Here is a 27,182-nt window from a genome sequence, read left to right as displayed (position 1 = left end):
AAACTGGTCGGTGGGCGGTGGACTGCTATCCATAAAAAGCTGAGGGAGTAACCTCAACTTCGACATATTTTTTGGATAATTATACAAAATAAAAGACAATTTTGCCTTGAAATCCTTTCGTTCTCCGTGTAATGTGAATACCGAGACCGATCGCATGCTCTCTTTCCTCTGGGTGACGCGAGGGCCGGACCTAGAGGCACATTCTTCCAAGGACACCTCGAGACAAGATAGGGGCTGGCTCTAAGTAAAGTACTCAGCAAGTTTGGTTGATTTGAAAAGGCTGCTTTGGTCTACGAGGCTGGAGCATCTGGGCTCAGCACTGAAGGAAGGGGGCTCGACAGACAGAGTTCCTCCTGCCGTCTTAAATATCGAATCTCATCTCACCCAGCCAACGTTTTATATACAAGCTGTTTCTGAGTGACAACAGCGACTTAAGAATTGGTGCGCACGAGAGTCCCCAGTCCTCAAGTTGATGCTGACCAGATGATGGTCAGAGATGGTGAAGACGACGAGAGTATTCATGGAGCATGGCAAAATACTGGCTTATGTATTTTGAACCGAAGGTTGAGTTACAATGCATCGTTCCACGGAGTATATGTCTGAGTGAGGGGCTTGTCAGGGACGTGTGCTGATGCTTGGTCGTGTGTTGCGACCCCGGAAGGAGGTACTTGCTACTTTGTGTGCCTTCCCAGATACTATGGTACGCAGAAAGTGTATACCTAAAATTGATTACATCAGCATAAGTACAGTACAAAGGTACTTCCGATAAGATAAGAAATTTTCTGGGCAAATGCTTGTGCAGTACACCTCCCTGTATGTAGTCAAGTCATTCGGCGAGGCTGCCTGTACTCGCCCAAAGACAAACCTCGCAGTCCACGTTTTGGGACACAAAAGAGGCGCTGAGGAGGAAGGGAAATGAAAGCTGTCGCGCATCTTCCCAGAATACGAGGAACCGCGGCGATCACCACACTGCGATACTCACCACCGCAGCAACGGCGAGCGAACCATACCCTGCCGACCCGGCTCAGCTTCGCCAGGGTTGAACCCGAGGAGAACGACTCCTCTGCAGCCACGCCGGCACCAGATTCCCTCGCGTTGAGCCTCTCCGACAGATTGCGTCCCCCTCCGACCCAGATCCACAAGCTTCCTCCCGGCATCTGGCGGAAAAACGCCCACTCGCTCCTCCTCTACCGCAAGCACGGCCTCGAGCCACCGTCGCCCATCGAGTGCCTTGTCGACGTCCCAGGTGCTGGCTTCCAAAGCCCGATGCTCCAGTACGTCCAGATCATCTCCGTCCCGACGGCGGACTCGCCGGGGCCGTGCGTGCTGCTGCACTTTGACTCCCGCCGCTATGTCTTTGGGCACATGTCCGAGGGCATGCAGCGCATCATGGCGCAGCGGCGGGTCGCCCTGTCCAAGCTCGACGAGGTCTTCCTCTCCGGCCCCACCACGTGGAAGAACGTCGGCGGGCTGTTGGGCATGATCCTCACCATTGCCGATGTCGTCGCCACCCAGAAGCTGCCTGACGAGAGCAACAAGAAGAAGAAAAAAAAGGCCGAAGGGAACCTGTCCACGATCGCAAGCCTGAAGATCTATGGCGCCGAAAACATCGCACACATGGTTGCTACCTCGCGGCGGTTCATCTTCCGCAAAGGGTTGCCTCTGAGGTTACATGAGATACCGCATGAGTCTGCCAGGGACCACCAGCAGGGTAGGAAACCTGACTTTGAGGATGCGAATGTACGGGTGTGGTATGTGTCTCTGAAGCCTGCTGCCGAGACCACCAAACCCCACGGCCGCAAGAGGAGCCACGACGATATGGTCGCCGAGGGTACACAAGGCCAAGGTCAGGTGAGCCCGATGCAGGATGCGGAGAAGAAGCAGGCTGCCCGAGAGCTGGTCAAGTCTGTGGTGGACAATATGTTCGACTCGGAATGGGAATTAGACGCTCTGGAGGAGAGCACGCTGTACCAGGTCAAGCTGCCGGCGGCAATCTTCGTCAAGGGCGAGGACGGCCAGATGAAGAAATACGAGGGTCCCATGCCTGGCGACGACGAAGCAGTCCCTGACATACAGGTTTTCACCCGGAGACCCTGGCCGGCAGTAAGGATTGCGGAACTCCCTCGTACCTCGCCCTCAACACAATCCCTCTGTTACATTGTCAAAGGACAGGCCAGGCGAGGAAAGTTCGATGTTCAGGCAGCTGAGAGGCTCGGTGTGCAGAGGTGGGACTATAAATTACTCACCAGTGGCAAGACGGTCAAGGGCAAGGACGACATGGACGTGACACCTGATATGGTCCTTGCGCCGGCTGTTGAAGGCCGCGGATTTGCTTTTATCGATCTCCCTGACGCATCGTACATCAGCGAGTTCTTGGCACGTCCTGAATGGAGCGACGACTCGCTCATGGGGACGCTCGACGTTATGTACTGGAATCTGGGACGCGGTGTTCAGCACGACGAACGAATCAAAGAGTTTATGGAAGCGCGCGGGGACATGACGCACACAGTCTTTTCGCCAGACACGAACCCCAACGGTATTGCCATGCACGGCGCCGCCAACAGCATGGTCAGGATGCACAGGATAGATCCTGATCGGTTTGGTCTGCCTGTCTTTGACAACAAACCCAAGGGCCCCGCCACTAAAGCCCTTCAAGTGGCTCAGGTCGGAGCCAAGCTGATACAATCACCGCGTGTGGAAGTCAAGGACGACGAGATCCTTCAACCCATGGACTTATTAGGGGCCGTGCAAAGTATCGACCCCAAGGTCATCGAGATGGCAGACAAAGCCAAGGCTAAGTCGGAAGACCCAGCTCTGCTAGCTGAAATCGAAGCAGCCGAAAAGGACATTCCAAACCGCGACCTCGAGGTTATTGCGCTTGGCACAGGCTCCGCACTGCCCTCGAAATACCGCAACGTGTCAGCCACCCTCATCCGCGTTCCAGGCTACGGCTCCTATCTCTTTGACTGCGGCGAGAACACGCTCGGCCAGCTTCGCCGCATGTACGGCTACGACAAGGCCGACGAGATCCTCGGCGACCTCAAGGTGATCTGGATCAGCCACCTCCACGCAGACCACCACCTCGGCACTGCGAGCGTCATCAGAGCCTGGAATGAAGTGACCACCACCAACATGACTCAGAATATCACCGCCGAGCCCACCCCCCGCCTGACCGTCGTTTCCACCCCGTACATGCTCGACTGGCTGCGCGAGTATGCCGACGTCGAGGACTTTGGCTTCGACCGCCTCCGCCTGATCAGCATCCGAGGACCCCAACAGCGCGAGGCTATCCAGGACCCCGTCATCTTCGACGCAACCTCGTTGGCCGGCAGGGACACGGGCTTGGCGCGGATCGACGCCTGCCGCGTAGACCACTGTTACGGCGCGCTGGCGTGCGTCTTCACCTGGCCTTCAGGGCTCAAGGTGGCATACTCGGGCGACTGCCGCCCGTCAGATGGGCTTGTGCGGATCGGGCGTGGCTGCACGCTGCTGCTGCACGAGAGCACGCTAGACGACGAGCTGCGGGACGACGCGTACGCCAAGAAGCACTGCACCATGAGCGAGGCGCTGGACGTGGCGCGGCGCATGCAGGCCAGGCGGGTACTGCTCACGCACTTTTCGCAGCGCTATCCCAAGATTGGGAACTCGTTCACCGCAGACGGGCGGAGCAAGCGCAACCGCCCTACTGACCAGGTGGTGCTCATGGCGTTTGATATGATGCGTGTCAAGCTGGGTGATTTCAGGAAGGCGGAGCTGTTTCTGCCTGCGCTGAGGAAGATGCTGGTGGAGAGCGACGAGGATGCAGATTGATGCGTAGTCATCCAATTAGTGAGTGGCATCAGCAGCCGATGTAATCCTCTTTTGGCTATTCGTTTGAATCACACGCGTGAGCTCTTGACTTCAATAGAATATCTGGAAACGTGGCATGCAAAGCAAATGTGTGGGAAGAGTCTTTGATAAGACGCATTAGTGTCGGCCTCTTTGTTAAGAGAGGAGATAAATAAACCACCGAAATTACTTTAAGCTATGGAAAAAAATGAAAAGAAATGATTCTTTGTTCAGTTGAGGTATGGAAAGTGGCCTCCACGCTGTGGACAAAGGAAAAACAAAAATGCAAGACATTTGTCGAGGTAATGAATGTGGTATGAGAAGTGACTATTGCCTATTTTTAATGCCCTCAAGGCTATCGATCAATTGGTATAGCCGAGGCCAGCAGGAACAGACGCATTTCAAGGCAAGTAACGATGAGGCCTCTCCTCGCAATCTTCCACAGCGCTTGACAAATCGCAATACGGCCCCTTACTCCTCCCCACCAAACATAGCCCTGGCCCGCTCCAGCTCTCCATTCTGCAAAGCCCAAACATACTCCCGATTCCCAATATTCGAGGCAGACTCTCCTGGCAAGACGGTGCCCTCGGGGATGTCTCCCTCAAACACAAAGAAGCCGGCGTGGGAGTAGGACCTGTTGTTGTCTGAGGAGGAGGAGGAAAACCTGTTGATGCTGGTGAGGGCGGTCCGGAACTCTTGGGGGGTAAGTGGCTGGGGGCCGTCTATGGTTGCGGTGGACTTGTTGTTCTGCTTGGACGACGACTTGTCTACGGTTTTTGTGGTCGAGACTTGGCGGTGTTGGTGTTGGTGATGATGACGGCTGTTGCCTCTTCTTCTTTTCGGCCTGTCAGTGGTGATTTGTTCGGCGCGAGGATACGCAGGCCAGGCCGTGATTCTCGACGACTTGGACTCGGAGCTGTGCTCGGCGACAACCTGCGATGCCAGACGAGGAGCACAAGGAGCCACCCCGGGGCTCATGAAGTTACTGCTGTTGTCCGCCCTGCTCGGCATCGCAGCCCGAACGTTGGATTGGACCACAGCCCGCGCGGGGGTTGGATGAGGCCGTACCGTCCAGTCGTTGCTGTAGACGCTGGAGGCCATGACTGCCCTAGGGTACCAAGCTGCACTCTGTCTCTGGTCATCAACGTCGTCGTCTTCATCGTCATCATCATCATCATCATCATCATCACCACCCAAGAGCGGGAAACGATGTTGTGGCGGGATCGTGGGCACATGTGGTGGTGGTTTCTCGGTCCTCCTCGTCTTCGTTGTTGTCGCGAGCGGCGGCGTGGCGGTTGTGTGCACAGAGATGTCTGTCCACTGGGTAGGGTCAAACACCTCCTCACCTCCATCGCCCTCTCTGTTCACGTCCAGCGGCGAGGGCACCGCCGACGCGGCAACCTGGCTCCTGAAAGCAGGATGCTGCTGCTCACCCACATCACTAAAGGCCTCCCACCACCTCTGCGAGGCTCGGGCGGCCTCCAGGCCCGCCACTTCGGACCTCTCGAGACAGTCGTCGTCGTTTTGGTCGTGATCGTTGTCGTCGCTCTCCTCTTCGATGTGGTAGCAATCTATAAGTTGCTCGATGGTGTCAGCGTACGACAAGGCGGTGTGAGCACGCGCGGCGGAGCGATGATGGGATGAAGGAGCAGTAGAAGGGTGGTGCTGCTGGATATGACGACCAGTGCGGTGAGGATGAGAGGTGGTGTCTTTACCACTGTTGTGACTATGGCTACGATGGCGACCACGAGGCCCGGATGGTGCGATTGTAGTAGTTGACGCAGAGAGAGTTTTGGAAGGTGAAGAAAGCTGCTTTTGCTTACCGGTGCTGAGGGCGCCAGATCCTTTGGGCTCGCTCGGCCAAGCGGCCTCGGAAAATGCACCCTCGTGAACACGGTCCCTCGAGCGCTGAACATCGAGTGACAGCTCGCCCCTGCTGGCACCAGAGCCATGTTCACCTGAAATCATGCCGCCGTGGCGCGATCCAGACCGATGACCACCCCGCGTCCAACCCTCAACGGCACGCCGGTGTTTCTTCTTGCACACAAGACGCCGAACCCTCTTTATCGTCCTCGCCAGCCTCTCGCTTTGCCGCATGACTTTTTCCTTCGTCATCTCCTCCTCCCTCCCAACCTCGTCATTCTCCCGAGGGAGGTTCGAGATCCACGCCTGCACCAGCCTCAACAGCGCCGGCTCCCCTTTTCTATGCGACCGCCCACACAAACCTGCCTGCAAGTCACAGAGCGCGCCCGCGCTGGCGCCTATGACAGCCACCACACAGGCCTCGCACCCGCCCTGAATCCTCGGGAGCACCCTCGCCCCGTCAGGACACCCGACCCTGTCCAGGACCTCGGAGCCCGTCGACAGGTTCAGCAGCGCATGCATGCGGTCGACAAAGTCCCTGATCTCGGCCACCGTGTCACTATCCAGCCGCTTCTTGCTGCTGTTGCTGTTACTGTGATCCTTGTCGTTGTTATACCGCCCAGGCCGCACAAGGTACTTCTCCAGCGAGACAAGCCCCGAAGTGACCTCCTCCGTGACAAGCAAAAACACCTGCCGCACCACCCAGGGGTTGAGGTCGTGGTGCGCAGGGCAGAGCACCGCGCACTCCGGGATCACGTCCTCGAGCGTGAGGTGGAGGTGTCTGTTGGCGGACATGTACAAGCGCGAGAGGAGGTTGTGGGGCCGGAGGAGGGGTTTGGGGAGGTTGGTGGTGATGTTGCGGGCTTGGCTGGCCAGCCAGAGGTCGCTGGGGACACCGGTGGTTGGATCTAGGAGGCGGACGGGGAGGGACAGGAGGCTTGCGAGGGCGGTTACCTCTTTTGAGGAGAGAGAAGAGAGGCGACGGTGGTGATAGACCATCTTGACAGCTTGATCGACGAGATGTCCTCTCGGGTAGTGGGAAAATGAAGAGTTGTTCCTCCTTTTTTCCTTCCTTTTTCTTCTTTCGTGCAGGCACAGAATGTGATGTCGTGGTAAGGTGTTGTTGTTGGTTCAGTTTACCCTGCCTTGTTGTGTATACTTGAGTCTGGTCCGTTAGCAGGATCAAGTCGAGGGCTCAACAGGCAATAGATGTTGCGACCGGACAAGAGAGAGACAGAGAGAGAGATGGGACAATATATCGATTCCCCCTGGGAACAAACGCCAGCGTCATGATGTTCTATGCCTAGGAGTCTCAAACAATGCCTTCAAGACAGAACAATTGACAACTCGGAATATTAGACAAGTAGAGACTTGTTCTCACTTTGATTTCCTTTGACAAGACTGTCAATCTCGTGCTGTTGTCTTATTCCCCCTCTTCCCTAGGCAAAGCATGAACCTTGGTCTTTGTCCTTCCTGATGCTCCTTAGACAATAAGGCTAGCATCTATGTGCTTTCACTTCTCAACAAGGGCATTGTCTACAAAACCGTCGCAGGATCCTGAATACCATTGTGAAAATGATCCGTCACTCCCTTTGGACGAAATGCTGGTTTCAGTGGACTCCGACGCCACTGCCGGCCGAAAAGATCCCTCTGATGGCTCAATTTCCATCGGTGGCTCTGGTGCTTTGGTTTCGAATAGATCATTCTGAATAGGACGAGAGCCTTTCATGAACAAAAAAAAAAAAAAAAAAAAAATAATTGCTGTATGCTAATGAGGAGAAGTGTGTCGTTGCCCTGCACCTCTCAACAAGGGCAAAGAAGGTTCGATGGTTCGATCGGTGTCGAGCGTCGCCGGTGCCACACGCTGTGACAAGCATATGAATGAATGTGGATCGTTGGCAGGGCCCTTGAAGACACACCCTGCTCTACTCATTTCAGTCGTAGTCGGCCGCCAGAGAGAGGGAGACGGTGGATGGTGCAGAAGGCTAGATAGATTTGAGGTTCGCCGTGTCAATGTATGCCCGTGCATGCATGCTTGCGTTCGCTCAGCTGGTAATAATAGTAATCCGTTTGGTGCCCATATCCTTCCCAATCCCATAAGAGAAATCGCAATCTGTCGAACAGGACGATGTAGATGGGATCTCAAAATGCGCCGACCGTTCCGAGCACCTAGCCACTAGCCTAGTCATCCCGATGTAATCCCAGATTAAGTATGTTTGAATGCCTCGATGCTGTTCCCCTTCAGCCATGTGCGCTGCGAGCTGCGTGCACCCCTTGAGTCCGCATCCTCTCCATTTTTATTTTGGCAGCCTCGGTGCCGTCATCAGGGTGGGCCGTCTCCTTGAACCAGGGGTGCTGTAAGGCTTGCTTCGCTGTGATACGATGTTGTGGATCGTAGACGAAGATCTTCTTGAGAAGATCCTTGAAGTTCTTCAAAAAAGCCGTATTGCTAGGAATAATGTCCTGCAGAGAGACGTTCAGTCAGCAACCCGTTGCTTCCTGGTTGAACAAGAGAAAGAAACAAAGGAGCTGCCTATCAACTTACATCCAACTTCTTCATAGCCTTGACGAATCGTCGCGACGCTCTGGTGGTCTCTTGTTGTGGATAGTCCAGCTTGCCTCTCTTGAAATATCTGATTGCATGTCAGCTAAAGCCTTGATTACACCCGAGAAGAGGAAAGGAGAGACATAAAGAAAGAAAAAAGGGAAAGAAAGGAACAGTGAGGGCATGACGTACTTCGAGGCTGGATTGCCACCGTTCCTGGTCATCCTGTTGACTCGGGTAACGAGGTACGAATCAATCCGGGTACCAACGACGTTCTCCATCATGGCCAGGTGTTCCAGATTTTCATGCGTCTGGAAAAGCGCATCACCTGTGAAGAACTCGACGAGGATACATCCGATACTCCAAATGTCACAAGGGAACGACCATCCAAGGCCGAGGATGATCTCAGGCGCTCGATAGTGCCGAGTCGATACCACGGACGAGTGGTACTCATCCTGGAAGGTTGCGGATCCAAAGTCGATGAGCCGGATTTCCGTGTCCAGAAGGACACGCCGTTGTGTGGCGTTCCTGTTGACCGAGGTCGAGGACGATGGAATCTTGCGGTTGTATGTGAATGTCTGATATGCACTGTCGTACAACAGGATGTTCTCGGGCTTGAGATCCGTATGTATAAGGTTCAGGTCGTGGAGGACTAAATATGATCAGAACACATCACGAGGAAAAGGGCGAGCGGCCCGGTGCAACTTACAAGCCACGCTTGTGAGGAGCTGACGAGCAAAACTCTGTATCTGGCTGTTGGGGAACGGGACGAAGGAATTGCCCTTGAGAAAATCAAAGACACTCTGCCCCAGCAGGTCCATCACGATGCAGATGTGACCTCGGTAGTCAAAACAATCGCGAAGGTGTATGCACCGGTTGCGATTGTCTGGGTCGTTGGCCTTCAGGGTCGCCAGAACTCGCAGCTCGATCCTCGACGCATCTCTATACTTTTGGACGGAGCGAATGATCTTCACGGCAACCAGCTCGTTGCGCCTTTGGTCGCGAGCCTGAACAACCTTACCGAAGGTGCCTTGACCAAGCATCTTCATCATTTGGTCTACAGTGGAGAGCGGGGTCAGTAAGTAAGACACGGTCGTGCAGAACGGAGCGCAGGAAACAAGAAGGCAGCTTACAGTTATCAGTCAACGGCGCGTCGGGAACGACGATATAGTGGCCGTCGTTGTCGTCGACATTTCCACTCTTGTACGACTATGAAAGATGAAGTCCATGATCAGCGGGGCTGTTCTTTACCCAGATGTTCCGGAGGGGAAATCGATTACTTACGTCTGGAATGACTCGGACGTTCACCTCGCCAGCCTTCTTGGGTGGGTACGGTGGAGGTTGGTAGCTGGGGAAGTTGTGGCCGACGATGGCGTTCTCCCTACGTTTGACCTCATTGGCAACCTGCTGTCGAGTCCGCTTCCTCTTCTGACCTGGCTGACCATCATAGTCATATTGACCATTTGATGACAGAGACCCGAGCGAGGTGGCAGCGGTGGTGTGAATGGCCGAGTCAGTGCGGCCGCTGGAGGAAATGGTCGAACCTGAAGGGGTCCCGTTTTGCTGCCGAGGGGTTGTGGCCGAACCGTTGAGCTTGCTGTGGTGGACAGGATCATAACGGGTGCCCAAGGTCGTGGGGACATCATCGTCTCGCTTCCGCCGTTTGGGGGCATGCCGAGCAGCAGATGTATTGGCACTCACGGGGGCGCCGCCATTGGTGGTGGTGGTGGAGTTGGTGGCGCCGTTTGCGTAGGCGTAGGGTGCTGTTGTCATTGCACTGACATTGAGCAGCGTCTGTTGTGAGTTGGAGACGGTAGAGACCGTGGCACTGTCGGGTTCGGGGGTGTCGTCAATGACGATGATCTCTTTGGGCGGCTGGCCGCCATAGAACTTCTTCCAGTCGACAGGGCTGTCTCGTCTCCTCTTCTTGTTGGACGAGGACTGTGCCTGAGAAGACGCAGCAGTAGTCGAGGGGGCCATGGCAGTGTAGTCTTGCTCGACGATGGCCCGCAGGTCGCCTAACTCTTGCCGCTGGGAACGGGCCAAGGAGGAGGAGTTGCTGGAGAATGAAGACCCATTAATGGTGCCGGAGGAGGCCTGTGTACTCGACGAGGGAGCGTAGTTCGAAGTCAACGCCGATGTGGGATACGACGAGGCACCGAGCCGGCTGGGGGTGGGGAGGAGCTGGGTAGCGGTCGATCGGAAGGCAGTGGAGGAGGTGTTCGTCGGGTAGTAGGGGAAGTGGTGTGAATGCGACGGGTGGTGGTAATGTGAATGCGGAATTGTAGCAGTCGCAGTTGTGGGAGTCGACATGTTTCTGACTTGATCTGCTATTGACCCGTTTGAGGAGAGGAGGAGGACAGGCCCTCGAGTGTCTTGTGTTGTGTGCTTGAGGTCAGGCCAAGTTCATCGATCCAGGTCGGGGAAACTTGGATTTCTGTGGTTGGGTGTTGTTGCAGCAGCAGTCCTTAGTTCCCCGTCTCAGCGTTACTGCGTTGGTAGCAGTAGTCGATTGGTCCCTCCTCTCTTGTTGGCTAACGGGAATCGAGTGGTTTCGATTAGGAAAACGGGTCTGTGGGGGTGAAGAAGAGAGGGCAGCACAAAGAAACTGCAGGGAAAGAAGCCGTGGTATGCAATGCAATGCAGGACAGGATGGGCCAGCACAGGAGAGGCAGGCCTTTGGTTGCAGCAGCAAGAGTGTGTGATGTGTTGCAGTGCAGTGCAGTTGAAGTGCGAGGGAAGAGGAGGCGGAGAAATTGCTGACAGGGAGCCCTCAACGGACGCCTGGCTGGCTGCTCAGTACCACTGCCGCCGGGGAGACCAAGGCGAAACAATAGCGATGCAATGGCAGTAGCAGTCTTGATATTACTCGCCGTGTAGGTGACTTTTCCTCCCTTCCTCGGAAAAGAGAAGAAACAGCGACTGCCTTCTCTGGGGGACGAGACAAAAAGCCAGTCGTGCGTGGGATCTGGTGAGGCTCCTCTGGCCAGGGCAACAGGGCAGGGTACGTCAGGCTTGCTCGCTCGCGCGCTTGTTCCGCTCGCCTCCTTGTGGCTGGCTGCTGCTTCTTGAGGGGGGGTGGGAGACTATTGGTACTGATTCGGTTCTCAAGTCCAGATCGGTCGCTCAACGAGACACACGCACACGTCTCAGACTGAGGCGGCGGTTTTTTTCTTCTTCTGGCGAGTATTGCGATGGGGAGAGAGAGGTTCGGATTGGAAAGTCGAACGACCTTCCCTCAATCGTGGTTGTGATGGGGGTCGTGATCGAAAGAATGGAGAATGACGATCGGATTGGGGACAGCGTGAGATTGGCCCCGACCAGTGTGTCTCCCAGCGGCCAATGCGCCCATCAATGTGCCGCTGTGGTTGTTCCTCTCGGCAAGCCGGGGGGCGTGGCAGGGGGGGGGATAACAAACTTGGTGGTATGCTATGCGACGCGGGTTGCAAAGGAGACAAGATGACGAAGAGTGGTCTCTCAGTGAGGTCAGTCGTGTTTTTGGGGGGGGGGGGCGGGGGGCAGCGCTCCAACCGAACCCAACTCCCCACAAAACGTCCAGTCACAGACACAGGGCACGCACAGGCGTGTGAATGACGCCAAGCTAGCGGTCCACCCACTGTAACCCGCCTAAAGGCTGTTGAGCTTCGGGGCTTGTCTTAGGTGGGCACCCGCCTGTCAGAAATGAGTGCACGTTGCCGGGTCTTCCCTCTTCGTACTCGCAACCGGGCACATAAATTGGATTTTGGCTGACGTCTTTGAGAAGCCGGAAGTCCAAGGCCTTGGAATATTCCGGGCACTTTTTACCATTGTTTTTTAAGAGAGAGGGGGAGAGTGCGAGGAGAGCTACTATTGTGATATCCATCCCAGCTTAACGATCAAAGCGTCCACACTGAATGATCGATACCTTCACTTGCTACCAAACAGGAGGAGATAGACCTTGAGGCGGGCAGTCAGTCACCGAGTCACTCACTGGCTTGACAATAAATGTGAGCGACAAGGAAGGGTGGGACTGGAGGCTTCTTTGAAGGAGGAACCTCGCCACCCGTCTGGCCCGAAACGGCCATTCGAGAAAAGTCCCGTCTTCCTGGAAGAACATTCATAAACCAAAAACCAAAACACCCTCCTCGCCCCTCGGGACTGATTAAGGATGAGCGGTGTCCAAGATTACGATCCAAGAGAGCAAGATAAAAGACCCCAAGATCTCGTTTCAAGAAATAAAATCAAAGGACAAAATTATTTTATCGTCTATGCTCGCCTGGCCCCCTGGTAAGGTAATCTTGTCCGAGGCATGGTTTTGTGTCGAAATCTCCCGTCCTTCCCCAGTCAGTCATCACTCACGGATACAGCACGATTCCATTATTATTTAAACTTTAGGCCCCAGCGTCTTGGGCCTGCAAATACACCTGCTACGATGGCAGTGTACGGGCAGACGTGTAGGCTTCGGTACTTTTTGGCCGGTGCTTTTACTTACTCCGTATGGATCAAATTGGCAACTATGAAGGGCAAGAAAAAAAGAAGAAAAAAGGGTCCCCTTGTCCCTTCTCTCAAGGAACACACATGTTACCTGAACGAAGAACGCGTGCATTGGTTAGCTGACAAGACAGATGACTGCTGTCTCTGTGTGAATGATTGGTGATTTCAGCGTGAATGCCTACCGTGGGTAATTCAGACAAAGATAAAACAAAATAAATAAGAAAGAAACAACTATACATTGCTAATTATTTGTTGACGTGCACAGAGTCATAATATTTCTTCATGATGGACCCGCGGTCCATTCCCGTTCCATCGCCTGTTCCTTCGTGGCTTAATGTTGGGACTGTACCCCGCTCTCCTGCTGATTTCCAAGTTGAGGAATGGGAAATTTGGCCGTGCAGGCGCTCATCAGTTCAAGGGCCAGACAGATGACAAACCAGACAAGAAGACAGACCAGATTTCTCATTGTCGAGGGAATTTCCTCAGGCCATCTTCAGGGCCCTTCCCTCCCTCCTTCATCCCCCAAGTTACCATACATAAGCGGACAGCGTCACACACCATCCCCCAAATGGAACTGGCCTAGCTTCCGATCGTTCCTATCAGACCCTGACGCAGGATAAACAAGTAGATCGAACAGCGTCTAAATCCTTGGCACACACAAAAATGCTCACACAGGCTTGGTAGGGATTCCTTCACTGCCGTCATTGGGAAACGTTGTTCTCTTGGAGCACACACTTGTGGACATGTTTTACCAACCAGCCTCGGCTTCTCACGATTCTCACAAAAAAATGGCAGTTGGCATAGTCTCTCGCTCCTTCTTTTCCTCCCTCTCTCTTTCTGTCTCTTTCTTTCAGAACGCGACGGAAGATCCGCAGTCCCACACCCATCAATCAGCCTTGCAGCACCCCCGCCGGGAAAGTTCATTCACAGGGGCCAGGGGTTGTTATGGGGAGAAAAGAGACCCATCGTATCGAACCCTGGGGTCAAAGGGCAACCGGCCCCCCAGGAAGGATCCAGAGGGGAGACTACTGCAACCACTATTCTCTCCTTCCCCCTTCCAGCCTCTCAGACTGCCAAGGTATCCTTTTCCTTTCTATTGCCACCTACCTTGGCCCAGTGCCCGGATCCTCAAAGAACAGGAACCGAAGCCGACAAACATGTGGGACACCCCCTCTTTGCCTCTCTCTCGGATCTCTTTTGTCCCTCCAAGACAAGCCTGAACGAGGAAAAGAAACACCGGAATTCCGAGTCATGCTGGACAGACTTCGCGTCGCATTTTGTCTCGCCCTGGGGACTGAATTGTAGGAGGAGGGGGGGGGGGGGCAGTGCTATAATAGCCTTCAGTTCATACGTTACTATGGTACAGTACATACTATTTAGTGCCAGCCAGGAAAGCAGGCTGGCAGGTCAGCTCCCCCTTCCCCACAACACAGCAGACGCCCTCCCGTGCTCGGGTTGCCATTCTTAGCTGCTCGTGGCGTTCCCTGATGCAACAAAGGGTGATGGTTTCGTTGCTCAGCCATGTGGTGGGCAAAAGACCAATCTGTTCGGCTGCGCACCCAGTCGAAACGTTCCCTCCTCTTCTCGGCAACTTTCATTTGCCTAATTCACAAGATCAGCGGGTTGGTTTGGTCTGCTCTGTTGGACCAGACGCGACTCTAGCTGAGACGAGGCGTACCGTTTCGTAAGCGATGCACCCCCGCCCCCTTCCAGCACCGGACCCCCCGCCCGGGCCGCGGCAGGGCACCCTCGAACCAAAACAAAATAAAATAAAAATGAGAAGGCTACAGGCGAAGATACTCTTTTCCGAGCTGGTCCTCTGGAATCCCCACTGGGCGCCAGCGACATGGTACTGCAGGTAACAAGCGCTGTGACCCGCTGACCCAGCAACAATACATGAGTACCACTAGGGCCAGGTGGGAATTTAGTGATTACCACGTGGGAAAGAGACAAGGTGATTTCCCCTCCGCAGTCCACAACAATCAAATGCTCCATTCCTCAGATTTTTCAAGTAGGTATGGTATCTACTACTGTACTATAGTATACAGTCTGTGTATTACATATACCTGTATGGAGTATGCAGTGAAGAAGAAGAGAAAGAAAATAGGCAGATCAATCGTCGCTGGCACATGGCACGGGGGGGGGGGGCTTCTTGCAATCTCGGACCATGCGTTGGCGGGCGTGGTCCCTTGATGTCGACATCACCATCATGACACCATGATCAGGTGAGTGTGACTTGAAGGATGTCTGTCCCTCCATGGCCTTTCCATACATTGGTATGAATTGAAGATTGTTATGTGATGGTAGATGTATATGAAAGCGGATTGGCGAGCTCTTCTATACTTGATCAAACTATACTTACCCTAGGCCAGGACGGAGGAGTTGTTAAATTCCCCTAGATTTTCTCACCTCTGGATCTTTTCAACTGAAGACAGAGTTTCTGCTCAGCCTGGTACGTTCGCAAGTGGCATGCACATGTAGTTCTTCATTCGGTTCGATACAACACCTCCGTCCTGGCACATGACGTGCCCAAATTGCACACCGACCCATGCCACCACCACAAAATCCAAACTCCATCTAACTCAGCAGCATACTACTACTTCCTAACCTTCTGCAACACTAATTCCCACCGAGGAGGAGGCTACTCCGCCATCATTATCATCGGCCCCCTCACGCACCCTGGTTGCTCTATTATTGTTTCGCCCATCAGTCCGCTCGCAATGGCTCCGGGTCGTTAATCAACCTGAAGGACAAGGGACACCCCTTGTGAAACACCAGTATCCCGGCGCTGGCCTCGTGGTGGTAGGGGTTTTGCCTTGAACTCTACTACGACTGCGTTGCTGGTCGTTTGTTAGGGCCGGCGATCATGCGTCTGAATACGGTCATGGTCACGGTGGTGCTATGACACTGGGATCTGCGAGATCTACACAGAGACGAGAGGATGCCAAGTTGCGCAGGTAGTATGCAAGATAGGGGGAAGGAGAAATACAAGAGGCCTGTTTGGACGACCTTTGTAGGTCAATTTTTGTGCTGGCCATCTCGGCTGGCACGTCTGTTGGGCTATGGCAGCTTTTGGCTCGTCAGCACACGACGGGACATTTTTATATTGGGAAATGCAGTACTTGTGATATTTGTGAAGCCTCTGTGATATTTTGCGCCCCTCCCACCCCTCACCTACCAAAAAAGCCCTTTCCCAGCGCCTTTCAAATGATGGCCAGCTTTCCTGGGCCCTTTGCCGCGCAACTTAGATGCCACGGTTAAACACGACCAAACCGCCCTCCCCTCCCCTGCCGTGGAACTCCTCCTCTAGACTCGCCGCATTCACCCTCTGCCTCTGCGGGAACGCCGCCAGCGCCAATGGTAGGGCCAAGTAGCTTGTGGCTAGAATGAGCCCCAGGTTTACAGGTGTGGTTAACCGCGGGTTGCGCTTCAACCACTCCGTCTTCTGCAGCCGCACCAATATTAAGGGCGGGAGCACCATAATTGGACTGCTATTCAGCACCCTCGACAGTGCCGTCTCGCCCACCGCCAGTGTCGCAGCCTTCTTACTCTTGCCCAGGCTGGGGACGTCGTTCTCCGCCTTGCCTTCGGCCGCGAGCCTCTGCTTGTCCGTCTCTGACAGGACGGGGTAGACATCGATACCGGTGCGCATCTCCTCGCCGCGCATGAGGAACACATTCAGCGCGCCGGCGGAGGCAACGGCCGCGAAGGGAACCAGGCGGCCAAGAATAAGGCGGGTCTGGGGTTGGAGGCGAGAGAGGCGGGGGACGATACTGTTCAGGCCCACGGCGACGGAGCACGAGGCGCCGACGGCCAGGAAATAGGACTGAGCGATCATGGACCAGGAGAGGGGGGTAGATTTGTTTGCGTTTGCGTTGTTGATGGCAACGTTGAGAGATTGATTGGTTATCTGCCAGAGTATGGTACCGGTGTTCTGCCGTGGGAGGATTCAGTCAGTTGACAGTGATTCGACAGTACCGGAAACGAGGAGCGAGCAAGGCTGTATATACCTTGAGTCCGGGTGTGAGCATGCCCGCTGTCACCACTAGGTTGGAGAGAACAAAGCAGGACATGCGGAAAGGTAGCAAGACTGGTTCGCCGGTGTCTGCAGATCCTCAAATAAGTCGATGCTCTCCGCCAGAGCCTACACCTTATAGGACCACCATACCAGGATGTAATGTCGAATCGACAATCTTTTTGGCCTGCCATAGCTCCGGAGTCATCTCCTTCGTCTGCCCCGTCTTGTACGATGTGATTGCCTGTTTGGCCTGCTCGAGTCCCTTCTTACCCACGAAGAGCGTCCTGGGGAACACCACAATAGTTAGCCAGAGATGCACAATGAGAACCTGCCCCTGTTCTTCCTCCTCCTTAGTATTCGCGGTTTGGGAATTCCTTGGTGAACGATTATGGCTGCTTACTGCTAAGATGCAGGTACCACACCATTTCCACTCTCTCGATGCGTGCTTGTCAATGCTCTCACCTCGGATCCACTATGCCAGCAGTCTGCCTCACGCGGCCCCAGTACGTGCTGAGGTCGTACTGCGAGTCGGGCAGCTCCCGATTGCCTGGTAAAGAGGCGGACATCTTTGAGGGCGTCGTGTGCGTTCTCGTGGTCTCGTAGCAAGGGTTGTAAGTTGCGATGAAGGGCGGAAGAGCTGACGAGCCAAGAGGACCTGGCTGCGTCAGTCGAGCAGCCAATTCGTTGGCCTGTTGTGCTCGCGTGTGAACTGAGTTAAAGGAGAGGGCGGGGAGGGAGTTTTGACGAGACTGACCCGTCGCAAACCGTTGACGAGTTATTAGCTCCTTGAGTTCGCAGACACCACCTCAGTTAGCGCTGTAGGATGCAGATAGAGACAGGTGGGAGATAGCTCTCGCCGAGCTCGGCTCCAGGTGCCGAAGAAAGGAGGGGCAGCAAGGCCTGGCAGGGATCGGTCCAGTGAGAGGTTGCCAGGTCATGGCGCGCAGGTGGTACTATGGCATGTATGTTTATGTCATCCTCGCCTCGTCATTGCTCAACCAACCACTGGCCTGGCGTGTTATTTCCCCTGCGCTGGTACAGGGCATCGACATATTTTTTGGGGGAGAGCATCCATAGGTTGCATGGTTTAGGCTATCGAATTAAGACGCTTGATAAAGAGCAGGGCGAGATAAAAAAACGGATGCTGCTTGACCAGATCATCCCAACGGGTCGTCAGGCTCTCAATTAGGCTTCAATCATCTGTCCGAACCTCCTCCCTCGGGACTCTTTCCTGTGTTTCTCCCTTGTTTCTACTTATTGCTGCATTTTGTCGCGCGCATGTGAAAGCTCGAGCTCGTCCTCCTCAGACAATTGTTGTCTCGGTATCGACTGACTCCAGCCCTGGTCCGCAAACGAGCGACAACAAATTCACAACATGGCGCGCAACATCTTGATGCGCCATCTGCCCTTCTCGGAGTCCACAACCACGGCGCAGGCTATTAGCTACCTTCTCGGGGTTGCGCTCTTCTCTATATCCTTCCTGGTCTTCCTAAACAGCAGTATTTCTTTTGTCATCACCGATCTGATAGGTGTTCATGATGGCGTGGGCGATATTGTCGGCACTCTCGGGTTCGTCGACGAGCTGGTGGCCTTGATCGCCTGTCCTCTCTGGGGCTTGATCTCGGATCGCCTTGGTGTTCGCTTCGTGGCTATGGTCGGATATGCCGTCATCGGCCTCTCTCTGTTTCTCTTCGTCCAGGCGTCGAATGTTTACCCCCAGCTGCTCCTGGCGAGGATTCTCTTTGCCATTGGCGCCACTGCTACGTGAGTACTATCCTCCCTCGTTCATGAGCTGGCCGAACTGACAGGACAATGTTCTCAAGGGCCACGATGGTCACGGCGACCCTTCCCTGCCTGACCGACGACTCTGATTCCTCGGACCCCGAAACGGAACAGCCCACTCTCGTCCCTGGCCACAATGTCCGGGACAGCGTCGCCCTTTCCGTCGAGTCGGAACTCACCATCACCCCAGAACGTTATCGTTCCAACGGATCAGACCTGCAGGGTAGCGATGACGCACGGGAAAAGCCTTCCATCCTCGCCGGCTATGTTGGCCTCTTCACCGGCCTCGGCGCCCTCGTCTCTCTGGTCGTCTTCCTGCCTCTGCCCAGCCAGTTCAGCAAGATCGAGGGTGTCGAGATCGGCGAAGCCGTCCAGTATTCTTACTACGTCGTCGGCGCGGTCGCGATTCTTGTTGCGTCCTTTGTGTACATCGGGCTGCGGAAGCTCAAGGGCGAGGAAGGCAAAGGTTTCCGGACGTTGTTCGGTCTGAAGAAGAGACGGCTGGCTGACGGGTCTGAGGCGCCGAGGCGGAGCTTCCTGCCGTACCGACAGCTCCTCCGTGACGCTATCGTGCTCGGGGTGACAGACTCCCAGATCGGTCTCGGCTACCTGGGTGGTTTTGTCGCCCGTGCCTCGACTGTTGCCATCTCGGCGTTTATCCCTCTATTTGTCAAGATCTACTTCCTCGACCATATCTCTGACGGGGACCAGCGGAAGGCGTATGTCTTGGCTTCCATTCTGACCGGTGTGGCACAACTGTTTGCGCTGATCTTTGCGCCTATCTTCGGGTACCTGTCGAGACGCCGGGGACGCTTCGATTACCCGGTCATTGTGGCCACAATCTTTGGCATCGTTGGCTATATCATTTTCCCACACCTGGCCAGTCCCGAGGTCAAAAACGTTGATGGCCGTGGCGGCTCACCGACTGTGTTTGTTCTTGTTGCGCTGATCGGGATCAGCCAGATCGGTGCCATTGTCTGCAGCCTGGGCTCTCTTGGCAAAGGCGTCTTGGCCGCCGACCCTCACAAGAAGGCCCAGCCTCCAGCAGACGATCAGGTTGTTGACGGCGTGGAGGCCAACGAGGACACTTCCCTCCTCAACGATGGGACCAAGCCGCAACCGAGGTGCACCCGGGTGCTGCTCAAGGGCACCATCGCAGGGGTCTACTCGTGGTGCGGCGGTGCGGCGATCTTGTTGCTGACAAAGTTGGGTGGATTCCTCTTTGACACGTGGTCGCATGGGGCGCCGTTCTACATGATGGCTCTGTTCAATGCCATCCTGCTCGTGGCCACGCTGGGAGTGAGTGTCGTGCGGCTGGCGAGGGAGCACAGGCACAAGCACACTTGAGGATGGTCGGCATAACATGGATGTACGAAGAAGATTGGCTAGATTGTAAGCGTTGGTGTGGAGTCTCTACTATTTGCACCCTTCTTCAGGTTTTTTGGGATCTCATTGTACATTTATTATGAAAAGGGCGGCTGCAGTCATTCAAAGTTGGGCAGGCGATGGAAACGTTCTTTAAGCTGGAACGCATAGATGGATGTTTAGTTCCTTGAAGAGAGCTCTCTTTTCTTGGTAACCCACAAAGGCGTTTTGGTAGGCGAGGTATCGACTGTGTCAACATCGAGAAAAACGTACAACTGGATCCCTTTTACTGATCTGGACGGTACATCTGAACAGTGAGGGAAGTCTTGTATGGCGAGTAAGTTGTGTGACAAGCCTTGCTGCATACCAAGTCAACAACGGGTGGCTGGTAGGTGGTGCAGCTCATGCGAGTTGAAAAGAGATCATCAAAGACTTCCCCTTCACAGAACTTCAGAGAAGTACACAGAATACACAAAGTTCCTGAGATCATTTTGGAGGAGCCTGGTTCCCAATCGAGGACGAACATCTAGCCTCCATACTCGGGATAATAAAACATGCAGTCATCAAAGAAGTATCAATTAACCAGGTGTCAGCCTGATGGAGCGTCGATCATGTACCGTTGTTCCATAAGTTTTTAGAAGAAAAATGAGAATGAATCATTGCTTTTTGTTTTGGTGGACAAGAACGATCAGATCCCAGACATTGGACGACCCCAGACCCAGTTGACCCATAAGAGGGGACAAAAACCCTGCCAAGATCGATTTAACTACAAGCCGATCGCACCCTGCAGCCACTCATGTCGTTTGATGTCCATTTTTTCTCTCTCTTTGTTTGTGCAATTTTGATAGATTAGACAAAGCGTTTCGAAACTCGAGACGGCAAGTCTGTGATCGTTGTGTGGTTGGGGGTCTGGAAGATCCCATTTTAACCCAGGCTGGGGAAGTCGGCAGCGCTGCTTAGGTTGGGGGCGGAAGCACCGCCACGACCACCACGAGGAGCACCGCCGCGAGGACCACCGCGGGGGAAGCTGCCACGGGGAGCACCATCGCCACGACCGCCACGGGGACCACCGCGGCCACCACGGGGACCATCGCCCCGAGAGCCACGGTCACCACGTGGGCCGCCGCCACGGCCTCCGCGGGTGTTGTCCCGCTCCTCACGGCCAGAGTCCTCCCAGAGGAGAGTCTCCTTGACCTTCTTGTTCTTGGACTTCTTGGACTTGCCACCGGTAGCGGCAAAGTAATCCTCCTGCTCCTCCTTCTGCACCTGGACACCATCAGGAACGTTGGACACCTTGCGGATGTTGAGGCCCTCGTTCAGGGCGTTGGCATCGCGCTCAGCATAGTAAGCATCGAGGGTAACCTGCTTGGGCTCGGGCTCCTTAGCCTCGGCCTCAGCATCTTCGTTCTCAGCCTCCTGCTTCTCGGTCTCGGCGATGGCCTCGCCGGCCTGCTCGTCCTTCAGCTCGGCATCGCCGTCGTTGGCGCCCCATGACTGGGCAGCCTGCTTCTCGGAGCCGCTGTGTAGTCTGTTAGATCACCGGCGGGAAGGAAGAAGAAACTGTGTTGTCAGGCATGAAAGACGTACGGAGCAATGTTCTTAGTATGCCGGTCGTCAGCATTGCGGTGGCGAGTAGCACCAGCGCCTACGAAAATGGAGGTCAGCATACAAATTCTCGTCTTCCCTTTTAAAGACCTCTTTGGTGTGAGGGTCTGAGCTGTGACCTACCTCCACGACCACGGGCACCACGGCCTCCTCGGGGTCGATCAGCAGTACGCTCCTCAGTGGATCTGGTCTGGTTGGCAGCACGGCCGACACCCTTGTCACGGAATTCTGCGCGTAGAGAATCAAGTTAATCGCAATGGACACTAAAAACGGATGGCCAATACCTTGGGCAGGATTTCACATACCCAGCTGGGTACGGCTGAACCCAGCACGGTTCTGCTGGCTGGGCTTGGTGCCGTCGGTGTTGGCCTTGGCAGTGGAGACGGTCGACTTGGTGACGGTCTTCACAGGCGCCTTGGGGGTCTCGGAGCCCTCGTCATCGTTCCCTGGAGGTTGGAAGCCGAAATGTCAATATACCGGTCTGGTCTCAATTGGAATAACAGTTCTGATGCGGATCGGGCCAGATATACCGAGAAGGTCGAAGAGGTTCTAGAACAGGTCAAGGTCAGCGACATGTCGTCGTCGTCAAGAAGGTCACTCCCGGATCGCAAGCTAGGCAGATAGAAAGAGTATATGGTACGGAGAAGAAGCTCAACGCGACACAGTCGTCATGCGCTTTTGGGCAGTGACGCTGGTGTCAATCATTGGCATTGAGGGGCACAGGGACACCGACGAACACAGCAGCCAACATGGGGAGGAAGCAGCAAAAGAGGCAAAAAATAACATCGAACCGAGGTGTGATGGAAGGTGAAGCGAACTCTGACTGACCTTTGAGGCGACCGACATCTTGTCGCCTGGCTTTGCGCCTTTCAGCAAGGCGTAAAATCAACGACGACAAAATCAAGTAGAGGAGGATTGAGGATTGAGGGTAGGTAGGAAGGTCCTAAATAGACATGTCCCAACCTAGTTCGTGGTGCGAAGTTTGGAGGAGAAGGGAGGACGTGGTGAGCTCTTTGCCTGGGGGGTTTTGGGCAACGCAATTTTTGCGGCAGACTAGGACCAGTTTTTGGCGGGTGCGGGCGTGGGCGTGGGTTTGAGGGAGGGGCACGGTCCACCCTGCAGCGCCCTCACTTACAGCTGGATCAAGCTCTAACACCAACTGAAGACGGCACGAAAGTACGATTTCGGTAGGTGTGGAAGATTATGTAATATGTACCAGATCAACCTGCCGCGCGAAGACCTTGGCCGAACCCCTTGCCTACAGGGGCGGTTTTTGGCTGGTACGACCCAATTTTGCGCCTTTACAGGGCAATTTCAATTTGGTGGCATTGATTCTCGGACCAGTTAGGGCTGTTACTTCACATACATAACCTTGGAATCCTTTCCCAAGCCAATCAGAATATGTTTCCCACAGACCGACTTGGTCCCATTTAATCAAGTATCTATTCAACACAATCAGGTTTTTTTTTTTTTTGTAACACCCAAAATGAGAGGAGAATTTCATGAAAAAGGAGGAGAAGAAGAAGGAAGAAAATCGCAGATGACTAGGTACAATAAAATCCAGAGTGTTGCTGACTGGAGACGGATCTTGAGCAGCCCTCGTGACAAGCTCGATCTGTTGATGCAATCGTCCCGCCTGGACCCCCTAACCTTGTCCATCTCCCTCACGGGGTACGTACCTCTCTCTCTACGAACTAAGAGTAGTCTCTAGTACTACACGTTATGTACTGCTACTATAGTATAGCGCCCTAGCAGTAAGGTACAGTCGTGCCTTCTGTGCGTATGATAATGCACCTGCACCTAGCACACCACCACCACCTCAGTAAACCGCACAGCGACATGTCAGCTCCCAGCTCCCCAAACCACCACATGCCGTCTTTCTCTCACATCCAGATTTGTCCAATACATCAAGTACTATTCTTTTGTCGGAAAGGCATTCAGTCACACGTGCAAATGACGTTATGCACGCACTACTAGCTCACTTGTCTGGTCTGATGGCCTGCACGGAAACGCGTGCGCAAGGCTGACTGCACCTTTCAACCACTGCTTATTTACCTCTGAGATTTATTGATACAGGAAATAACAGACGCTATATTCTATGAAGAATTTGTCTCTCCAGCCATTTCAAACAATCCGAGCGGCGGCTGCACGCCCGTCAAGTTCACCATGACCCGCTGAGCCCATTCATGCGGATGATTATTCTGCACCTCGCATATGTTGCCAATCAATTCGAGAGGAAGCACCCAGAACCCTACCGCATTCATGGTCCTTGCACGCTCCAGGCTATTCTCTGTATCGGGGTTCAAATGTCCGAACTCTTGGTAGACCCCGCCTTGTTTGAAGTTCCGCTCCCACGCAGCCTCCTCTGTTGCTCGAAAGCGGCACGCGTCCTCTCTGCTGGCGATGTCGTGCGGGTCGGGACTCGCGATTGGCGGTGCAGCGGCGAGTATGCGCATTCTCGATGCTGGGACTGGCGAGACGGCGAACGCAACCTCCATAGCCCGCCAGGCGCACACTAGCATACGGGGATCGTAGCCGAGGCATACCTTCTCGACATCTTGGTCGATAGGCCGCGGATCGGACGGCAGTATAGAGAAGGAGGACGCAGTTGACCACACTGGCATAGAGCGGTTGAAGCGTACATCGCTGTAAAGCAGGGATGAGAACATGCGGCGACTCTCACCCCTCGAGATATGAAGAAGGCTGATGCTGTGCAAGTTGCCCAGCGTACGAGAGACTGCAGCCTGCGCACAAGCATAGAGGGAGGAAGGGTCTAGGGATAGCGCATTGTTTAGTCATTGGCTCAAGCTTTTGACTGATCTATTCCCCGCTTCCAGATAGGACCTACCAAGAGGCAACCGGATCTCCTCAGGCACAAGGTGGCCCCCAATAGCCATGTGCAGGATCCCAACGCCTAGGGGGTCGTACGCTGATGCGTCATGAACAACATCAGCAAAGTACGCATTCTGGCCGTGGTCCTCGATTTGGAGATGGATCGTATCTGTCTTGGGGCAGAAACGCAAGCACGGCGTGCCGCCGCCGCCGCCGCCACCACCACCACCTAGCCCTAGCCCTCGCCCGTTGATAGGCATGCACACGCGATAGAATCTACAGACAGCCATGTTTGCGTCACGGTTCACGCGCAGCAATGGAGTGACAGATCCTGTTGAGCGCATACGCAAGCTATAGTTAGCACCGCTAACCACGTTTCCGAGAGCATTGAGCGCCTGATAAGTAGCCGGGGTGCTCTCCTGCCGCACGGGACCTGAGGCGGGGTCGGCGGCGACGATGTCCAGGGTGAGAAGTCGCTGGCGCGGTAGGGCAAGCTCCCAGATCTTCAGACGCAGCTCGATCGGAAGGTCTGGAAAGCGTGCGAAGCGGGCCTCGAGGCAGGGCCCTGGGCTGATTTTGTTAGTAGATGGATGAAAGTGCTCGTCGTTCAGGAAGCTGAACTCCATTGTGCACTCAGTCAAGGAGGGTCTGCGACGCCTTGCCCAAGGTAGAGGTTGATTGTCTGTCTCCGAGGACTGCATTGTGGCAGGTTGAATGGGTTGGTAGTTGTGAGATGCGCTGAAGAGATGGAAGTTCAGGGGTGGGCGGGTGCCCGTGCCTTGACTTAAACCTGGTCGCACACGTGAGCGAGATCCATCGCTGGTGGTTGGGAAAGAATATTCCACTTCAGATTAATTTAAGTAAATTATACTGTTGAAAAGCTTTGACTGAATACGGCTAAATCAGTGGTTCAAGCAGAGGATTCTAGTATTTCTTTGCTTTACTAGAAGATCCTGTGGATTCGGACATCCCAAGGGGGGTTACATGATTGAAACAAGTTCCTTAGGCCGTGCTGTACTCGCACGCCATTGTGATGCCAGTATCGACCGCTTCTCCAAAGCGGTCTGCCAAATCCTATATCGGGACTTCAGGCTCAGGAGTTGCCGTGCTGCTGGCCGACCAACTTATCCGCAGAGGTGAGTCTGCCATGTTGGGCCAAGGTCTCACTTTCACCCACTCCACGAAGCCAGGGACGACAGCACCCGGCCGGACCAAAAAGCAGACCTTTCTATACTCGTAGACTTGCCCGTCGCTCTCAACTCTGTTCTCCACCTCGTCTGTGAGATCGGCAAGCCGGATGCGTACATCGTCGGGCGGCCTCGGTTCTGCAGAAGGGTTGGGGTGGTCGGGCCGTGCTGGGTCGAGCAATATCCCGTGTTCCACCTCGATACAGCGGATCACGGCGCTGTACATGGCCCGTGTCTTGAAGAAGCTTTCCCTCTCGCACGCCAGCTCCAGCGTGTGGCGGAGGGCGGCGAGGCGCAGGTCGAGGCGGCGGCAGCTCTTGGCGACGAAGTAGAGCAGCGGCATAAAGCCCATCTCGAAGATGAACTTGGGTCTGGAATCAGCGGCCGTGCGTCTTGCGTCGATGATCTGCTCGGAGAGCTGCAGGATCTCCTCAAACTGTTCGTCGTACTCGTCGTATAGCATCTGGCTGTAGCTGATGCAACAGGCGGCCCAGACCCGGCCGACAATACAGTGCATCTCGTGCCAGAGCTGGGTCTCGAATGCCTCAGAACCAGGCAGCAGACCAGCCCTCTGTGCCTTGAACCGCTGGCACCATTTCGACAAGGCCTTGAGGACATATTGCTGCTCTTGAAGGAGGGAGTCCGGGACGACCTCGTTGATCAACGTCTGGTGACTGTAGACGGCGCCCCTTCGGATGAGAAGAACAGCTCGATGAACCAGCGCTTCCCACGCTGAGTTCTTGACCGCAGCATCACCGTCTCCTTCCTCCAAATCAGGCATCAGCCCGACCGGTTCAGGAAATTCTCCAACCTCCGTGCCAAAGAAATATGGCACCGTGGCCAGGCGGAGAAAGATGGACCGCAGCTCATCCTTGGCCCACCCTCCAGCCTCCGCCGGCAGGGCATTGCAGAGGTTGATCCCGTGACGACAGTGCTGCAGGCCCATGTCGGAATTGTCCAGTATGGTCTCGATCGTGATGAAGAGCAGGCACACGAAGAGGACAATATTCTGGTCGACCCTCGGCGCGGCCACCAGGCTCAGCGCCTTGTTGTACTGCGTCAGGGCGAACTTCTCCCGCGAGGTCCTGAGGAAGCCGGAGCTGGTGTCGCTCAGCCCCTCGTACAGCGAGCTGATGCATGCCAGGGCGTGCCGCACAGCTGGCTCCTGCTGCCCGACCTGACACGCCAGCTGCTTCCAGACGCCGCCGGAGGAGTGTCTGCTGAGCACGGGGGCGACCTGCAGCCGGAAGAACTCCAGGGCCCGCCTTTCTGTCTGGTCCGCTCCGTACAGCCCGATCGGTGTGCGCCGCTTGAGGGTCATCGCGGTCGACACCCCCAGCGTGAGGAGTTCGTCCCACGAGTACGCTGCCTGGCCTGTCGGTGGGGGCGGATAAGCACACGGGCGGCCCGTTGTTGAACATCTCCGGCAATGTGGCTTGGCCTCATCACATTTGACTTTTCGTGCCCTAGAATATCGTGTTCTAAAGTTGAGCCTCTCAAAAGGTCCTTCTAATCTGGCGCCGCCGCCGCCCGTTGGGGGGGGGGGTATTCGAGGTACGGGACTCACTTGCAAGTGAAACATCCAGTCTTGGTTTTTATGCTGCCTTTCCTCGGCATATTTTAATTCTTCCTTTCTTTCCCTAGGATATATTCTGCAGATGTGATGGAATAAGAAGCATGTGAC

General features: G+C 54.8%; 7 protein-coding genes across 7 annotated transcripts; 2 read left to right on the top strand and 5 right to left on the bottom strand.

Moving 5' to 3' along the window:
• Positions 1-1,266: 1,266 nt before the first annotated feature.
• Positions 1,267-4,069, top strand: M406DRAFT_284266 (uncharacterized protein; the record flags this gene model as incomplete). The annotated part of the gene is made up of 1 exon (XM_040918554.1): positions 1,267-4,069. The coding sequence occupies one exon, from the start codon at positions 1,267-1,269 to the stop codon at positions 3,808-3,810; it is 2,544 nt and encodes an 847-aa protein (XP_040780774.1). The 3' UTR covers positions 3,811-4,069.
• Positions 4,070-4,299: 230 nt separating this feature from the next.
• Positions 4,300-6,690, bottom strand: M406DRAFT_66274 (uncharacterized protein; the record flags this gene model as incomplete). Its single annotated transcript, XM_040924987.1, has 1 exon — positions 4,300-6,690. The coding sequence occupies one exon, from the start codon at positions 6,688-6,690 to the stop codon at positions 4,300-4,302; it is 2,391 nt and encodes a 796-aa protein (XP_040780773.1).
• Positions 6,691-7,665: 975 nt separating this feature from the next.
• LKH1 (protein kinase) lies at positions 7,666-10,549 on the bottom strand (the record flags this gene model as incomplete). The annotated part of the gene is made up of 8 exons (XM_040926081.1): positions 7,666-8,154; positions 8,237-8,324; positions 8,429-8,888; positions 8,946-9,293; positions 9,370-9,445; positions 9,521-9,999; positions 10,066-10,227; positions 10,342-10,549. The coding sequence occupies 8 exons, from the start codon at positions 10,547-10,549 to the stop codon at positions 7,933-7,935; spliced, it is 2,043 nt and encodes a 680-aa protein (XP_040780772.1). The 3' UTR covers positions 7,666-7,932.
• Positions 10,550-15,803: 5,254 nt separating this feature from the next.
• Positions 15,804-17,417, bottom strand: M406DRAFT_354145 (Tricarboxylate/iron carrier). Its single transcript, XM_040922840.1, has 4 exons — positions 17,128-17,417; positions 16,878-17,011; positions 16,720-16,814; positions 15,804-16,643 (listed from the first exon to the last, which is right to left on the bottom strand). The coding sequence occupies exons 2-4, from the start codon at positions 16,930-16,932 to the stop codon at positions 15,954-15,956; spliced, it is 840 nt and encodes a 279-aa protein (XP_040780771.1). The 5' UTR covers positions 16,933-17,011; positions 17,128-17,417; the 3' UTR covers positions 15,804-15,953.
• Positions 17,418-18,102: 685 nt separating this feature from the next.
• M406DRAFT_96544 (uncharacterized protein) lies at positions 18,103-20,135 on the top strand (the record flags this gene model as incomplete). Its single annotated transcript, XM_040926331.1, has 3 exons — positions 18,103-18,491; positions 18,551-18,647; positions 18,732-20,135. 3 exons carry the CDS (start codon positions 18,103-18,105, stop codon positions 19,854-19,856), a joined length of 1,611 nt encoding a protein of 536 aa, XP_040780770.1. The 3' UTR covers positions 19,857-20,135.
• Positions 20,136-23,575: 3,440 nt separating this feature from the next.
• Positions 23,576-24,937, bottom strand: M406DRAFT_246835 (uncharacterized protein; the record flags this gene model as incomplete). Its single annotated transcript, XM_040916428.1, has 2 exons — positions 23,576-24,252; positions 24,328-24,937. 2 exons carry the CDS (start codon positions 24,935-24,937, stop codon positions 23,576-23,578), a joined length of 1,287 nt encoding a protein of 428 aa, XP_040780769.1.
• A 221-nt stretch (positions 24,938-25,158) lies between these two features.
• M406DRAFT_86615 (uncharacterized protein) lies at positions 25,159-27,115 on the bottom strand (the record flags this gene model as incomplete). The annotated part of the gene is made up of 2 exons (XM_040926080.1): positions 25,159-26,964; positions 27,066-27,115. 2 exons carry the CDS (start codon positions 27,113-27,115, stop codon positions 25,386-25,388), a joined length of 1,629 nt encoding a protein of 542 aa, XP_040780768.1. The 3' UTR covers positions 25,159-25,385.
• Between the last annotated feature and the right edge of the window lie 67 nt (positions 27,116-27,182).

This window comes from Cryphonectria parasitica (assembly GCF_011745365.1).
Source record: "Cryphonectria parasitica EP155 unplaced genomic scaffold M406scaffold_1, whole genome shotgun sequence".
NCBI classification, from domain to species: domain Eukaryota; kingdom Fungi; phylum Ascomycota; class Sordariomycetes; order Diaporthales; family Cryphonectriaceae; genus Cryphonectria; species Cryphonectria parasitica.
Note: the sequence above shows the minus strand (reverse complement) of the source record. Positions and strands in the feature narration are given on the sequence as shown.

What these genes read in the sequence shown, in the direction of transcription:
- M406DRAFT_354145 (XM_040922840.1), bottom strand. Translation starts at nt 16,932, where the DNA reads ATGACTCCGGAGCTATGGCAGGCCAAAAAGATTGTCGATTCGACATTA. An exon ending in CGATTCGACATTACATCCTG is followed by an intron (nt 16,815 to 16,877) that starts GTATGGTGGTCC and finishes GAGGATCTGCAG; the next exon opens with ACACCGGCGAACCAGTCTTG. An exon ending in TGCTCACACCCGGACTCAAG is followed by an intron (nt 16,644 to 16,719) that starts GTATATACAGCC and finishes CTCCCACGGCAG; the next exon opens with AACACCGGTACCATACTCTG.